A 17,556-nucleotide genomic window follows, 5' to 3' on the forward strand; every position below is an offset into this window, starting at 1 on the left:
CACTAAAAATTCATCCCTTAGGTACCCAATGAAACAATATTATGTTAGTGCAAACAGGGAGGAAGAAAATTATTGGAGATGGAGTCCCACAATCCATGATGGAGATAGCAGAGAAAATGAACTGATCTACCGAGTACCAACAGTAGTGAAAGCAAACTATGGATGAAGTGAGCTGTAGCTCATGAAAGCTTATGCTCAAATAAATTTGTTAGTCTCTAAGGTGCCACAAGTCCTCCTTTTCTTTTTGCGAATACAGAATAACACAGCTGCTACTCTGAAACATGGAAATAGAATGTATATGATGTTCTATGCTTAGCTCTGTGGGTAGGTACTGAAATCCCCATTTGAGCTGTCTTCTTTGACAGTCAATGGGTGAGATCAAATTCTTATGTAATGGCATGCAATATTTTTATTTAAGGACTCAAGCTGGTATGTGAGTCATTTTTCAAAGGCAATCTTTATTGTATCCATATAGAAGCATCTTCTTTTGTTGTTGTTAGAGTCTAGATCAAAATATGCCATTTTATGTCAACTATTTTTAACATATACTTAACATCATACTTTATTTCTTCTAATTGCAATATGAATGCTTTCTAATAAGGTTACCTCAGCAAGCTTACAATGAAGACTGCACCACTGCTAATGTTTTACTTAGCTGTAACATAGCAGTTCATTTCCTTCACAAAATGATTTCAAAGTGAAATATTTTCATACCTCCCTCTACATCAGCATTTTTGCAGGCTGCAGGCTCTACTCAGCCACTGCATCCACAGTGAATCATATATAATGATCATTTTAATGAAAGAAGAAATACTATGCATGTAAAGTACATACATATTTTCTTTTCCAATAACATCACTAACGCTTTTTTCAAGAACACTAACTTTCATGCAGGAGTGGTCACTTTAGCCTCAGTGGTATTAAACCTTTGACTCTAGATTATAGTAAATGCATTTTTGGTTTCACACAGAACTTAAACAAACAAACAAACAAAAATCCCACTCTAGAGAGCTCATGGGTTTCAGCATCATTCAAATTAAAATACAGACTATATTAGTCCAATGCTATTAACATCTCACCTGCATTACCAAACTAAATCAGAAATGAAGATGCTAAAGAAGAAAAATACCACTGATTCATTGTCCTTTGGGGAAAATATACTATTAATGAGTAATTCTTGGTTTTGAGGATTTCATATCGTATCACCACAAAACTAACCGATTAGTAGGTTAGCTCACAGATACAATAATGTCAGATACACATAACCTTTTTTGTTTGAATATACAATTAAACGTGATGACTTTTGTGCTGGTAGATACTGATTGAATGGATCTTTGCCTCTTACCATCCACGCAGGCTGGCCTTGCTCTTGTTGTACCGGCAATCTGTCCTTTTTTACATGCACAGCGAGCTGTTTGTCGGGCTATAGTCCTTCGGGGCTGACTGCTATCTCTGTCCAAAGTAACAATCTCACATGTACCTGCAGCCAGTTGACCTGGAAAAAGAACCAGCAACAGGTACCAGAGTCACTGAATGCACTACAGGCAATCTATTACAGCTGAATAGAGTCATGGCCCAATGTCATGACAGACATTCCACAACAAATGGGAAGCCTGCGGATGAATATAATAAAACGGAGATGCCATACAATTTTTCTTTGTGGTGGACATGTGAAAACCTCGCAAACTGGTATGGTCAGAAAATGGTGATTTTTCTATAAAAGCAGGAAAGCTAGGGTCAAACAGATTACTTTTATGTTAGTTGGCGTAAAGGAACAATCCATTTTTGCAGCAATGAAATTAAATGTGGCACTGTCTATACATGTGTTGAAAACAAATGTTTGAAAATGTTTGAAAATATCAAAGGCAAATTTCAGAAAATATCTGCAAACAGTGCCCTTTCCATGAATGTAAATCTTAATTACAGGATTTTTCTTTGAAAATCTAGTTTTATAACAAAGCATTTAAAAGTTTGAGCAGATTTTTCAATCCCTTAATTTAGCTTCCATCCCATCACAATAAAATACAAAAGCACTTACATACATATTTCCTATTAGATACTAGCCTGTGATCATTTTATGTACTAATCATGCCATCAAATTGCAAACCATATCAAGATGACATTATTTAATGGCCAAGCTTATATATGTATAAGTTCCCCTGACCTATGTTGTTTTCTCCATAAATATTAAGAAAACCCATCCAGTTTGATTCTGGATTTCATACCTGCTCTATGATAGATACAGAAAGTAATAGAAAAAATGTTTTTTGGTGGAAGTTGTGCATCCTGAAAGTTTGAAATGTCACATTCCTTTTGAAGAGGTTGATAACATGACACTAGTAAAGGCAAATGTTAACTTTTGCAAGCAAGACAGATACATTACAGATAATACAGTGGTTAATAAGTTTGAAAAACAGACTATCACTTTTCACTGGGTAGATCTGTTATTTATCTCTTCTAGATTTTATGTTACAGTGCAAGATAGCACTTTTATTTGGTCTTGTACTTGCATGCAATCAATTACAACCATTTATGTGAACATGTGCAAAAATGTGCCTGAAATTCATAAGCTAACTACATCTAGTTCTCAGAATACTTGAGATGGAATAAATGCCAATCCGGAGATGACAAACCGGGCTGTGCAATTTCAACAATATTTCTAGTAAATGGTTTCAGGTCTATTGAAAACCTTAATGTTTCTTGTCAGGTGGGTCTTATAATGTAAGGTGCACATTTGAACAAGCAGTTAAAGACTGTGATATCTGATCTTTTACTACCACAGTTCCATAAAAATAAACCCTCTTATTTCACAAAAAGCTACCTAAAAACAACGATAAATTCAAATGAAGTGAATTCTAAATGATTAAAATAATATTGCCATTGTTTTCTAGATGTAATACAATTTTTACCTTGTAGATTATTGCCCTTTTCTCGGCTTATGTTTCATGTTGCCCTGGGAAATGTGAATAAGATTTCTGGAATTGTCAGAGGAGCAAAATATTGATGGGTCTCATCCAGCCACTGGGATTGATTCACCAATGAGTTGCTCTAATTATATGTTGGTGAAATTCCATGATATCAGTGAATTATACCAGGGTAAAACTGGAATAACACAATGATGAATCAGGAGCATAGCATTCTACAGACTACTACACATATTTACATATCTATATTAATCTGTTTAAAGGTTTTCCAAAATACCCATCACCATGTTATCTAGTGCCTCATAGTTAAATTAGATTTGCACAGTGAGATTTTTATAGAACTTCATGAACCTTCTTCTCTTCTGCATTCCCTGTTTAAGATGTGTTTATCTTAAGCAGGGACTATTTATTTTTAATTATTTTATTTGTTTGCTTCATTTCTCCTTTCTCTCTCCCATTAATCTGGTTACGGTGGGGAAGCTTTTCAAAGAGGAGGGCTTTGCAGCTTGCCCAGCCTCTGTATTTGCCTGATCTCCCTTAGAAAATTATTCCAAAGTTGACACCCCTTAAATTGAAGGAGAAAGAAAGAAAGAAAGAAAGAAAGAAAGAAAGAAAGAAAGAAAGAAAGAAAGAAAGAAAGAAAGAAAGAAAGAAAGAAAGAAAGAAAGAAGGTTTCTCCACATCTGTCATACATCTTGTCCTGCGCTTTGGGAGCTGCATTTTCCCCAAAAAATGTAAATACATTAATGAGTCATGTGTGGAGATGCAGTCATTGATGTGGCTAGTTCTTGACCCTTGATGAATTTAAATATCATGACGGAGACCTTAGAATGGTAACAGAAATAGAATGGAAACCAGTGGAGGGATAGAAGCACAGAGATGATGAGCTCACAGTGGCCTTTCCCACTCAGGAGGTGGGCTGCTGTATTCTAGACAAGCTGGAGTTTTTCCATGCTTGCCACCATCAGTCCAAAATGCAGTAAGTAACAGTAATCCAGCCTGGGGGATGACAGTATGAATCACTGTGGCCAAAACCTCATATGGAAGGAAAGGGACAAGTTTGCTACCAAGGTGCAGATGGCTACCTGTTTTTCTAGACTAAGCACAGAGTATGATAAATAGGGGTACTTGCCTTCAAAAAGCCAGCTCATTAATTGAATCAATTCTCCCTTTGGACCCATTTCTGAGCTAGAAATGCACAGATATCAAAATCCAAAACTGATAAAACTCTAAAAAATGGCAGTACTTCTGTAATTATTATTTTAAATTTGGGGCCACATAAATACCCACAACTTTCTTTAGGCAATGGGAATTGTGGGTACTCAACACCTTTTTTTTAAAAGGAGAAAAATAATATTTATCGTTCAGTTCTGTAACTGTTCCGTGTGTGAGAATCCTATCAAGGTCAATGACAGTTTCGTGAATACATGCTGTATAGCAGGGAGGGAAAATGAGGCTCCAGGTGAAACGATCAAATCCTAAAATGCATCTTACAATAGAGTCTATATTCTTGAAAAAATAAAATTAAAGGCCAGTTTGCTAATGAAACAAAGATTTCTTCCCAGGTTATTTTTAGGCATACTGGTTTGCAATCTCATCAAGACAGAATTGTATTCCAAAGAACCTTGAAATTTAAACTGCATGTCATATCAGAAAGAGACCACTTTTTGTAAGATGTTGATGCCCTTCATACCACATCCCCAACATGCAGTATAGTAATTACTCCTGAAGGAGGGTCTGCATGATGATCTATTTAATGTTAGTTCTCTGTAGGAAATAACATTTCTGTTCTCTGCCACAGAATAAAATAATCTATTTAAAAGAAAGTCTGCTGTGATTATAACAAATGTGATACAGTTATGAATTTCTCTCTTACACACACTGAAAAGCAGAAGACTTCATTTTTCCTTAACACAGAAATTCAGATGGAGACAACATGTTCTCCATCTTCTAATACAATACAAACAGAATCTGATCTAAAGGGATGGTTTTGCTAAGGGTTTTAGCTTCCATATTCATCCAGGAACTTTAATTCTGAATTGCACATGCAGGCTTATATTGTAGTTTCACTGAATAATTTTCCATGCACCACCAATTTGATGCCTAGCAACACAAGCTCTTTTTAGTTCAAAATGCATAAAGGTAGATGTTATTAAAAATCTTGGCTAGATTCAGGCTCTGTTTGTGATTGAACACAATGCCAGCAGTTGTTTCAAATCAGATCATCATAATAAATTCTGCATTTTGTTACTCAAATACTGAAGTATTCTTGACAGGCCAAATCCTGAGTGACGCTGAGCACCCACTGAAATAAGTGGGAGTTCTAAGAGGCTTAGCATTTCTCAGGATTTGCAACAGCTATTAACCCATAAGTGTCCAATAAGTTTACACATATTTTGCTTAGAAGAAAAATGACTGTTTTAGGCAAAGCTTGAAAATATTAATTCCATATTTCTTTCTTCCGATGAAATATTCCAGAACAATAGGTCTTTCCTTGACAATGACCTGAATATTATGATTACATTTAAAATGTCTACTTTTGGACATAGCCCTTTAAGCTTTTATTTTAAAATATAGTTGAAAACAATAGCACTAGGCAACTGGAGGAAATTAATTTAACCTAGAGTAACAAATTATATTCTCAGCATTACAACAATGTAAATTCAGTGTAACTCCAAATTTACATTGGTGCAATTGAGAAGTCAGTGAAACAACTTTATAATTACTGTCACAGAGCAGAATTTGGTTCATGCTCTATAACTGAATATAGGAAAAGGACATTCACTGAAACATCACGATTTCAAGATAGCTCTCAACTGAGAGTACTATTTCAAACCTAATTTATGCTACAAATGCATTCCAATTTCTCAAGAAACATATACACTAAAATGAACTAAATCCCTTTTCCATCACTAAAATATCTAATTCTGAAAGCATTTGTCTCAAAGACATTCAATCTGTTATTGAGGATCATCTAGAATCCAAATCTTTTATTAAAACATATAAATGCTGTGGTTGTTTAGGTAAAGCAGTGCAAACTGGGATTCTTCAGACGTACTACTCTAGGACAGCAACTCTCTTTAAATGTCCTTAACTGGTTCCAACTGGGGATGACTGTGCTGATGATCAAAGAACCTAAGAATTAATCTGTCACTGTTACTGAAAGAAAAAGGAATTACTTTGGATAATTCCTTCATTACAAATTTATCCTGCAGAGGTACCAAAAGCTAAAAAGCACTGGATGCCTGTGACTCAGTTTTGGGAAAACTTCATGGTCACTTTCGTGCTCACTTCATCTGATGCATTGTGGAAAATACAGAAGATATTTTTATACACACAAACCATGAAAAAATGGGTGTTTATCACTACAAAAGGTTTTCTCTCCCCCCACCCCACTCCCCTGCTGGTAATAGCTTATCTAAAGTGATCACTCTCCTTACACGAAAGCTTATGTTCAAATAAATTGGTTAGTCTCTAAGGTGCCACAAGTACTCCTTTTCTTTTTGTGAATTCAGACTAACACGGCTGTTACTCTGAAACCTACATTAAGAAATTTTTCAGCTAAAAGCCTTCTATGATTCACAAGTAAATATTATGAATTAACAAGTGAAAAATCTGATGAAGGTCTGCTCTTTTTAAGAGTCTGGTTGAAATATTTTCAGAGTAATGCAGCCATGAAACAGTACGGTATGTCCCTAAAGTAACCACTAATCTTGTTGTCATTTTCAGACTACTACTTCTTAACCACTTCACACATAAAAGCAGTATGGATGCTAGGTAGATAGGAAAAAAACAGTCATCCTTTTCATTCTGAAATAAGCAATCAATTTTAATGAAAGGAATAAGCCTCCACAGCTAGGTAAAAAAAAGTATAGGCAAAAAAAAAAGGCTATAGTGTAATAGGCCTTCAAGGTTCATTCAATACATTAGTTTATCCTCTTGCGGAATTATTTTTAAAGTAAATGTAATATTATGCTAACACTGAACATGGTGTTGCCAGTTTACATTATTTGCTTAGTGCCACAGCTTTGAAACTCAACTCTATTTATTTTTGTATAAATATATATTGTATTGTCCTCTGTTCACTGCCTTCAAAAACACAATTAAAAGGAAAATAAATGCAGATAGTGTCTCCACCAAAAACTTCAGGTCAAAAGACCTGATTCTGTAGTCATTCCAAAGCCTGAACTTTTGCTGATGCCGAAAATGAGCTCACAGCCAGGAGAGGCTCAAAAATCAAGACATTAATGCATAAAAAAGGAATGTAGAAACATTGCATACCTTATGATATTTACCATTTTCAATTTGCTTCCTGTTCAGTACATTATTTCCAAAAGTGATTCACAATGGTGAACAAATACAGGACATAGCAGTGTTCATTCTCAGATGTCTGCACAGTCACATGTCCAAATTAACACATTTGGCAGTACATTATATTCTCCGTGAAGGGAAAAGTAACAGTTTGGAGTACTGTATTGAGGAAGAAACTTGTGCACCACCATGGCAGAGGACAGAGGCATAATGTCCATGTGATAAAGCCACCAGAGTACACAGGATAAGCGTTTCTGGTTGGTGGTATGTTGCCATGAGTCAGATGCATCCCAGTGACGCATATCCAAAATCTACCTTTGTTCTCCTCCTATGCTCAAGGCCACCAGGGCACAGTTTAGTCATTAAAGAAACTTAGAGGCCTCTAGATTGCTCTAAGTTGCACTGGCTTGTAAGATCCTACACAGAGTTTGATGGAATGTACTGCACTCCAGTCATGCCTCCTTCCGCACTGGCACAGCCCCTATACCTGAGGTGTTAGAAGCAATGGCATACATATCTGACTCTATGCCAGCCATGGAGGGCAGTCATTAGCGCAGTGGTCTAGCCTCTTAGCAAAAAAAAGGGGCTCCAGTGGAGGGCCAGTATCTAGTCCCAGAAATCCAACCCCCTTTCTGAGCACTCAGGAGGTAGGGTAATACAGCTTGGTGCACAAGGATTTGCGGTAAAAATCTGTGCTCGGTGTCAGTCTGTCTCATTTTTCAGTCTGCACACCAAAGCATCTCTTTTCTGTTCAAAGAGCCCAATCTTTGCATACTCACAACTCCCATTGACTCTGTGTAACATTCACTAAATAAGAATATGTTTCTACATCAAGAGAAAGACTACATACAGTCACCCAGAATTAAAATTAGTCTCAAGTTACTGAAAAACTAAAAGCCTTTTCAGTCTACAGTAGGAGAGATACATGGCACAAATCCACTCAACCTTACATCTGTAAGATAGAAGCAAACAAAAAAAAGTCTCACCCATAGGTATGAAAGAAGCAAGACTTCAAGTTATCCATTTACGTTAGTGAAAATAATGTTAAGTCATTAAATTAATGACATTGTGTTTAAAAGTTTAAATTAACATTTTTATTTTTAATTATTCCCTCTCTAATGAGGGCCATCTTTAAATGTAGTAATCAATTTTGGTACCCAATTAAAACTTAAACTGTGCTATCAATTTCCTCACCTAATACATAATACTGTTCAGACCAAGCTCCTTAGTAACAAAGGAACTAAAATGAAGACTTATTCTTTTGCTCAGCCATTTGAAGAAATATGCTTACCAGTACTCATGAATTACCAGTAAGAAAGATGCTACCCAGGACATGAAGTAGTATCACTTCTTGTAAAGAGACTATATATTTTAAAAAATAAAAAATTATCGGTTGTACTGTATGACCCTAAAACCGAAGATACTTCAAAGCAAACTTCTCCTATAGAATGTTTAGAAATAAGCAACTTGTGAAGTCCCCTTCTAGTTACCGTTATACTAGTAACAAAGAATGAATCAGTCACCATATTCTTTGCAAACCCCATATAAACTGGATGAAGTCAATTTAAGCCTGATACTATGAATCCCTTAATCAAACCCTATGAAAAATAGCACTATATAAGGCCCTATTCTACCCTGTATGAAGAACTCCCATTGACTTCAATGGGACCCCTACAACCAGAAGATCCACAGGATTGTGTCCTGAGTTGGCAACATTTTGTGTTTCCTATTTTCACCTAATTTATAGATCTTTCAGATTTAATGACAGAATATTGGCTGTGATCAAAATTTCAGTATGCGGGGTAAGTGTTTCTGATTAGTGGTACTTTGCTACAAAGCCTCCCCAGTCACACTCTGACCCAAGCTAAACACATGTATATAGGACAGCTCTGTCAGCATAGACCCTGGTGGATAGTCACCAAGGAGGAATGTCTGCCCAGGCTGGAGGTTGTGGCAATGGACACTTTGGACAATGGCTCATTAGGAGCAAGTACAGCCCCAAAAGTAAATGGTGGAAGGCCAGGGAAGCTATGATGTACCAATTCATCATTTTCTACCAGCAGCCTGGTTAAAAAGTTTTTAACTGAAAGCTATTACCCCACTGGAAATCCTAGGAGGATGATGGCTCTATTACTACCTGCTATTCTTTGGGATAAATCTCTGCTGGAGTGCAGAAGAACAGATCAATCTGGTTTCAGTGGTGCTCAACCTAGCTTTCAAAAGTATGAATACGAGACATGTGCGCAAGAGAGTACAAAAGACACAGACCGAGAGTTGGAGTGCACAGAGGCAGATGGGAAGGCAACAAAGACAGCAAGAAAGATGTCTGAGTTGGTAGATGCATAACCCATCAAACTTAAGGTCAGGTACACATGGATATCACAGACTCTACATATGTGTTTCAGATGTACATCGCCACATTTACCAAAAGTCGACCTGCCTTTCTTATTAAAATAACTTAATTCTACCTGTAGCCATAAAATAGGTTGAATGAAAATTGAGGATAAGCTGATATCAGAGATGAAAAGCTGGAAATAAATGTTGCCGTAAAAAGGCTTTTCTGCAAAAGGCCATACAATCTTTAATCTAACTGCTCTGAATCCAAAACGTATAAGTTTTAAACAAAAAGATTTTAATGAGGTTTTAAATTTAATCTGTATTTATTATGACACTGAGATAAATCCAATCATTCAAGAGCTTGGGTTAAGTATCTCTGGACAAAATGGGCAGACGCAAGTATATATTACCTAAAAGACAGCGAAGAGATGTGAACTAAATGATTAATCACCACTGCAAATGGTTCTCATGCATCATGCCATTTCTCCATGTTATGTGTATGTGTATAGCTTTGTCTTTAATTTGGGAGGGTTGGGAAGAAGGGAAGGAAACAGATTTTGAAATAAAAAACTGAATCTCATTTAATCTTAAAGTTGGAAAAATACTATTCAAGGAAGCCAGTTTATTTTATAGAAATAAGAAAGGAAGATAATTATTAAACAGGCAGAAATTTATTACATGAGAATCATAATCTATTGTAAATATACAGGACTGAAAGTGAAAAGGTTTGCATTTTATTCCCGACTCTGCTACGCAGTTGCTGCAGTAATTAGCAGGACTACTTTCATGAGTGAAGGGAGCAGGATTTGGCACAATATAGTCCAGATACAGGAAACACTTAAGGACATTAGTAACTTTAAGGATAGGCCTAAATTGGACTACTTCTCAGTTTAAGTGTTTGCAGATATTAAATAAACATTGTAACACTCTGTCAGGATCCAGTCTAGTGATCTGGTAAAAATGAGTCAGAAAGATACGTTTCTGACCCTACACATTCTGATGCTGTTCTATATGACTATTATAAATAATATTTCTAAGAAAAAAATAAAAGGAGGACTTGTGGCACCTTAGAGACTAACAAATATATTTGAGCATAAACTTTTGTGAGCTACAGCTCACTTCATCAGATGCATGCAGTGGAAAATACAGTGGAGAGATTTTATATATACAGAGAACATGAAACAATGGGTGTTACCATACACACTGTAACGAGAGTGATCAGGTAAGGTGAGCTATTACCAGCAGGAGAGGGAAAAAATAACCTTTTGTAGTGATAACCAAGATAGGTCATTTCCAGCAGTTGACAAGAACGTGTGAGGAACAGTGTGGGGGGAAAATAAACATGGGGAAATACTTTTACTTTGTATAATGACACATCCACTCCCAGTCTTTATTCAAGGCTAAGTTAATGGTGTCCAGTTTGCAAATTAATTCCCATTCAGAAGTCTCTCGTTGGAGTCTGTTTTGAAGTTTTTTTGTTGAAGAGTTGCCACTTTTAGGTCTGTAATCGAGTGACCAGAGAGATTGAAGTGTTCTCCAACTAGTTTTTGAATGTAATAATTCTTGACGTCTGATTTGTGTCCATTTATTCTTTTACGTAGAGACTGTCCAGTTTGACCAATGTACATGGCAGAGGGGCATTACTGGCACATGATGGCATATATTAGATTGATCGATGTACAGATGAACGAGCCTCTGATAGTGTGGCTGATGTGATTAGGCCCTATGATGGTGTCCCCTGAACAGATATGTGGACAGAGTTGGCAATGGGCTTTGTTGAAAGGATAGGTTCCTGGTTAGTGGTTCTTTTGTGGGGTTGCTGGTGAGTATTTGCTTCAGGTTGGGGGCTGTCTGTAAGCAAGGACTGGCTTGTCTCCCAAGATCTGTAAGAGTATGGGTCGTCCTTCAGGATAGGTTGTACATCCTTGATGATGCGCTGGAGAGGTTTTAGTTGGGGGCTGAAGGTGACGGCTAGTGGCGTTCTGTTATTTTCTTTGTTGAGCCTGTCCTGTAGTACGTAACTTCTGGGTACTCTTCTGGCTCTGTCAATCTGTTTCTTCACTTCAGCAGGTGGGTATTGTAGTTGTAAGAACGCTTGATAGAGATCTTGTAGGTGTTTGTCTCTGTCTGAGGGGTTGGAGCAAATGCGGTTGTATCGTAGAGCTTGGCTGTAAACAATGGATTATGTGGTGTGGTTTGGATGAAAGCTGGAGGCATGTAGGTAAGTATAGCGGTCACTAAGTTTCCAGTGTAGGGTGGTGTTTATGTGACCATCACTTATTAGCACTGTAGTGTCCAGGAAGTGGATCTTTTGTGTCGACTGGTCCAAGCTGAGGTTGATGGTGGGATGGAAACTGTTGAAATCATGGTGGAATTCCTCAAGGGCTTCTTTTCCATGGGTCCAGATGATGAAGATGTCATCAATGTAGCTCAAGTAGAGTAGGGGCATTAGGAGACGAGAGCTGAGGAAGCGTTGTTCTAAGTCAGCCATAAAAATGTTGGCATACTGTGTGGCCATGCGGGTACTCATAGCAGTGCCGCTGATTTGAAGGTATACATTGTCCCCAAATGTGAAACAGTTGTGGGTGAGGACAAAGTCACAAAGTTCAGCCACCAGGTTAGCCATGACATTATCGGGGATACTGTTCCTGATGGCTTGTAGTCCATCTTTGTGTGGAATGTTGGCGTAAAGGGCTTCTACATCCATAGTGGCTAGGATGGTGTTTTCAGGAATATCACCGATGGATTGTAGTTTCCTCAGGAAGTCAGTGGTGTCTTGAAGATAGCTGGGAGTGCTGGTAGCGTAGGGCTTGAGGAGGGAGTCAACATAGCCAGACTAAGTAAAAATATTTCCCCATGTTTATTCTCCCCCCCCCCCCGCCCCAGTTCCTCACACATTCTTGTCAACTGCTGGATATGGCCCACCTTGATTATCATTACAAAAGTTTTTTTTTTTTTTCTCTTCTGCTGGTAGAGATCAGCTCACCTTACCTGATCACTCTCGAAACTCCATTGTTTCATGTTCTCTGTGTATATAAAATCTCCCCACTGTATTTTCCACTGCATACATCCAATGAAGTGAGCTGTAGCTCACGAAAGCATATGCTCAAATAAATTTGTTAGTCTCTAAAGTGCCACAAGTACTCCTTTTCTTTTTGCAGATACAGACTAAGACGGCAGCTACTCTAAAAGAAAAAATAGTTTCAGTTTCAATTTTTTAGGTTCTTTCTACTTTCTCAAAATCTTGCATGAATGTTTAACTTTTTTGATATCCAGTTTTAAATATTGCTGGCAACCTTGCTAACCTGAGAAGCTATTACTCATGTGAATTGTCCTACTGAAATTAATGGACTGCTGACGAGTAAAGGTTGCAGGTCAGCCCTAATCTAATATATAATATCAATAACAACAGAAAATAACTGGTGGCCCAGTAGTTAACTTTCAGAGTTTGATTTGTCACTGATTTTAACAGAATTATACCAGCGTAAAACTGGAATGACTCAGCAGCAAATAAGATTCTGAGACTTTAAAAATACTTATCAAATGTAGTCTGGTCTTACATTCTGCTGAAACAAATGGATTAAACAAATCTAGCCCTTCACTCGTCTTTAGTGAAGATGGCTCCAGCTCTTTTGAAGATCAGTTGTACTATCTGTTGTATAATATATAGTGTCCAATGCTGCTCCCATTAAAAGAAGTTTTGGCACGGATTTCCCAGGGAGAATATTTGACACTATAATGAGAAAATCTCCAGAATTATCCCTTTAGCAAATTTGTGTTGTATCTTCAATAGCTGTGGTTCTAACCAAGGACATTTGTCAAATAAAGTCTTATCAAAGTGGGAACTCTAGTCCAAGAGCCATTCATTTTATCTGAAGCGACTGGGCCATCACTTCTAAAATTTAGAGATTTGTTTAAATGTTTATATTCCACTGTATCAGTTTCCAAGACTGTGCTCATACAGTGTTACAATGAACTGAAAGCTCATAAAAGTGAATAAAAGGCTGAAGAGAGCCTACAGAATGTACAGTATTCTGTGGGAATTGTGGAAATGTTTGATACTTTCTATATGTTTACATTGTTTAAACATGTAAATAAATAGCTTAGCTTAGCATGTAAATAGCTTAGATTTTAAGCTATTCAGTGCAGGGACTGTCTCTCTTTTAGATTTGTACAGCACCCAATACATCGGGTTGATTGAGGCATGTAGACACTAATGTAGGCATGTAGACATAATATGCATATTTAATAATATCTTTATTTGTTACATAATATAGAGAATTAAGAAAGAATGGCACTGTTGTTAAGGCCCGGGATTGGGAGTCAGGCAACTCTAGTTCTATTCCCAGTACTGCTACAGGTTTCCTGAGTGACCTTTGACAAGTCACTTAACTTCCTGATTTCTCTGTTAAATGGGGGACAATAATAGTCATCTGCCTCCTCAAGGTGCTGTGAAGCTTTACTCATCATCATTAGCAAAGAACTCTAAGATCTTCCGGTGGAGGGCACTATGTACAACTGTACAGTATCACTTATCAAACAGTAAGACTCACCCAGATCTTCAGCTGTGGTGCAGTCACTTTATGCTGTGCCACTGGAGCAAAATGGCGCCAGCTTAACCAGCCATGACAGATTCATCCTAACACAAAATGCCACCACTGAAGCTCTTAAATCAAAAACTCACTTAATTTCTGCTGGTGTATGGGGTATGGCTAGAAAAAGTGGTGGAACCTCAACTCTATGCCTAAGCAATCCCCAGGTGTGGTATTAGCCCTTTGGGACCACTGACAGCTAGAGTAAGTTAGAACACCGATCAGACTGCTGTATGCCACAGGATTAGTCCAGAGCAAAGGTGGCCAAGGATTGGGGAGCACAAAGCCACCTTTGGGGACATCCCTCTGAGCTGCACTGTGCTATCTGCTCTCTGACTGCATCCAAGGATTGGGGCTTGTGTATTTTTTCCCTTTACAAACACCATATTAAGGCTCCAATTCCACAACCATTACTACAGTAAGATTTGCAAGTGTAAATACTAGTATCATATGTAAAGGTTACAGGATCAGGCTCCAAATTTCATAAACATTCACTTTTCAAATTGGAATTTAGCCTTCATATATAGACATACCTCTTCATTATTGCTGATGTTGGATTTTTTAAGCATTGGAGCTTCATTCTCCCTCTCTTCCTTTGCAATTTCAGGTAGGCAGCTCCTGTTTATTACTACTCCGGAGTTCTTATATTAATATAAGTTTGACATAACAGAACTATTCTGCTGATGTGAGATAAGCTTATTCCATCTCCATTCCATTTAATACTTGAATTCTGACATCTTTAATCAAACAGGACTGATCGCTGTCAGAACTACACTAGGACAGCAAAAGCAGACATATAAGTTCCCAAGAATTCATTAACAGTAAAGTGTATGTGTGTGTTATTTTTGAGTCTGTAAAATCCTTTAACTGAATGTAAAATAGGTGTGTGTATTTTACACACAAACAATTGTGTTAAGGGTTTTTCACACTCTCAAAAATTGCAGAGATAGCCTAAAATTGTCTGATATTGTAAGTGAGGTCTCCAGTGGTACCTAATTAGAACACGCATGGCAAACAGATGACAAAATAAGAAAAAAATAAATAAAAGGTCAAATCCAGAAACAAAGCAACTTATACATTATATTAAATATAAAATATTCACAAGAGAGATCTGCTTTGATGTATATAAAATGAATACCATTGGTCTGATCCTCTATAATCTCACACCTTACATAGTCCTCTAAATGATATAAAATAGGTATAAAATGCTACCAAATCAGAAATTTTCTACTCATGTCAGTGGTAATATTTTATATCCACTTGGCACAGATGCAAATGACTACACAAACACAATGCAATGGAGACTCAGACCCATATGTTGCAAGACATTTGGTCCCTTATCTTCAGTAGTGTATGTTAAATAGTTTCCTAGTTGCGTTTAAATCTGACTAGCCACTCTATCAATTATCCTTTGAATCAGTTTAATATAAAAACTAAAAGAAAAGGTCAAGAATGGGCTAGCTCATCAGCCAGCTGGGTAAACCTTTGCACTGTTAGGTGAGAGCTAGATATTTAGAATTAGCATCCTTTCTTCTCTTGTTTTACATGGGACTATGGAAATAACACTCTGCACCTTGCCCCAGAGGGTGACTGTTTATTGTGATTTTACATACACAGACACACTAATCAGTAGAACTACAGCTTCTTTGCCTTCCCACTCAGTGGGGGAATTAGTGACAGTAGCTACTATGAGATTATTAAACAGAGGACACCATGGCTCAGATTAAGAAAAGAACTGGGATCTCCAAGCAACCAGTCACTTCTGCAGTATATTCACTGTCTTGAGCTGAGAGTAGTCCTGGTCATTTGTGGACATTAGCACCCTTCTCAAAGTCAAAAAGAAAAGGAGTACTTGTGGCACCTTAGAGACTAACCAATTTATTTGAGCATGAGCTTTCATGAGCTACAGCTCACTTCATCGGATGCATACCGTGGAAACTGCAGCAGACTTTATATACACACAGAGAATATGAAACAATACCTCCTCCCACCCCACTGTCATGCTGGTAATAGCTTATCTAAAGTGATCATCAGGTTGGGCCATTTCCAGCACAAATCCAGGTTTTCTCACCCTCCACCCCCCCACACAAATTCACTCTCCTGCTGGTGATAGCCCATCCAAAGTGACAACTCTTTACACAATGTGCATGATAATCAAGTTGGGCCATTTCCTGCACAAATCCAGGTTCTCTCACCCCTCACCCCCCTCCCAAAAACCACACACACAAACTCACTCTCCTGCTGGTAATAGCTCATCCAAACTGACCACTCTCCAAGTTTAAATCCAAGTTAAACCAGAACATCTGGGGGAGGGGGGTAGGAAAAAACAAGGGGAAATAGGCTACCTTGCATAATGACTTAGCCACTCCCAGTCTCTATTTAAGCCTAAATTAATAGTATCCAATTTGCAAATGAATTCCAATTCAGCAGTTTCTCGCTGGAGTCTGGATTTGAAGTTTTTTTGTTTTAAGATAGCGACCTTCATGTCTGTGATTGCGTGACCAGAGAGATTGAAGTGTTCTCCGACTGGTTTATGAATGTTATAATTCTTGACATCTGATTTGTGTCCATTTATTCTTTTACGTAGAGACTGTCCAGTTTGACCAATGTAAATGGCAGAGGGGCATTGCTGGCACATGATGGCATATATCACATTGGTGGATGTGCAGGTGAACGAGCCTCTGATAGTGTGGCTGATGTTATTAGGTCCTGTGATGGTGTCCCCTGAATAGATATGTGGGCACAATTGGCAACAGGCTTTGTTGCAAGGATAAGTTCCTGGGTTAGTGGTTCTGTTGTGTGGTATGTGGTTGTTGGTGAGTATTTGCTTCAGGTTGCGGGGCTGTCTGTAGGCAAGGACTGGCCTGTCTCCCAAGATTTGTGAGAGTGTTGGGTCATCCTTTAGGATAGGTTGTAGATCCTTAATAATGCGTTGGAGGGGTTTTAGTTGGGGGCTGAAGGTGACGGCTAGTGGCATTCTGTTATTTTCTTTGTTAGGCCTGTCCTGTAGTAGGTAACTTCTGGGAACTCTTCTGGCTCTATCAATCTGTTTCTTTACTTCTGCAGGTGGGTATTGTAGTTGTAAGAAAGCTTGACAGAGATCTTGTAGGTGTTTGTCTCTGTCTGAGGGGTTGGAGCAAATGCGGTTGTATCGCAGAGCTTGGCTGTAGACGATGGATCGTGTGGTGTGGTCAGGGTGAAAGCTGGAGGCATGCAGGTAGGAATAGCCGTCAGTAGGTTTCCGGTATAGGGTGGTGTTTATGTGGCCATTGTTTATTAGCACTGTAGTGTCCAGGAAGTGGATCTCTTGTGTGGACTGGACCAGGCTGAGGTTGGTGGTGGAATGGAAATTGTTGAAATCATGGTGGAATTCCTCAAGGGCTTCTTTTCCA

General features: G+C 38.0%; 1 protein-coding gene across 19 annotated transcripts in view; it reads right to left on the bottom strand.

Annotated features, from left to right (window-relative positions):
• The window catches only part of TAFA5 (TAFA chemokine like family member 5), a 783,444-nt gene that overhangs the window by 467,185 nt on the left and 298,703 nt on the right, over positions 1–17,556 (bottom strand). For 18 of the 19 annotated variants that reach the window (XR_012666575.1, XR_012666570.1, XR_012666569.1 and 15 more), the window contains exon 2: positions 1,346–1,495. The exons of the other annotated variant lie outside the window; for it this stretch is intronic. Coding sequence is in view for 9 of the 18 variants with exons in the window: in XM_075124474.1 (XP_074980575.1) it covers positions 1,346–1,495 (150 nt within the window). In the remaining 9 variants the exon portion in view is untranslated. The remainder of the gene's footprint in view (positions 1–1,345; positions 1,496–17,556) is intronic. 19 annotated transcript variants of the gene reach the window in all.

Source organism: Caretta caretta, chromosome 1 (assembly GCF_965140235.1).
Source record: "Caretta caretta isolate rCarCar2 chromosome 1, rCarCar1.hap1, whole genome shotgun sequence".
Taxonomy (NCBI): domain Eukaryota; kingdom Metazoa; phylum Chordata; order Testudines; family Cheloniidae; genus Caretta; species Caretta caretta.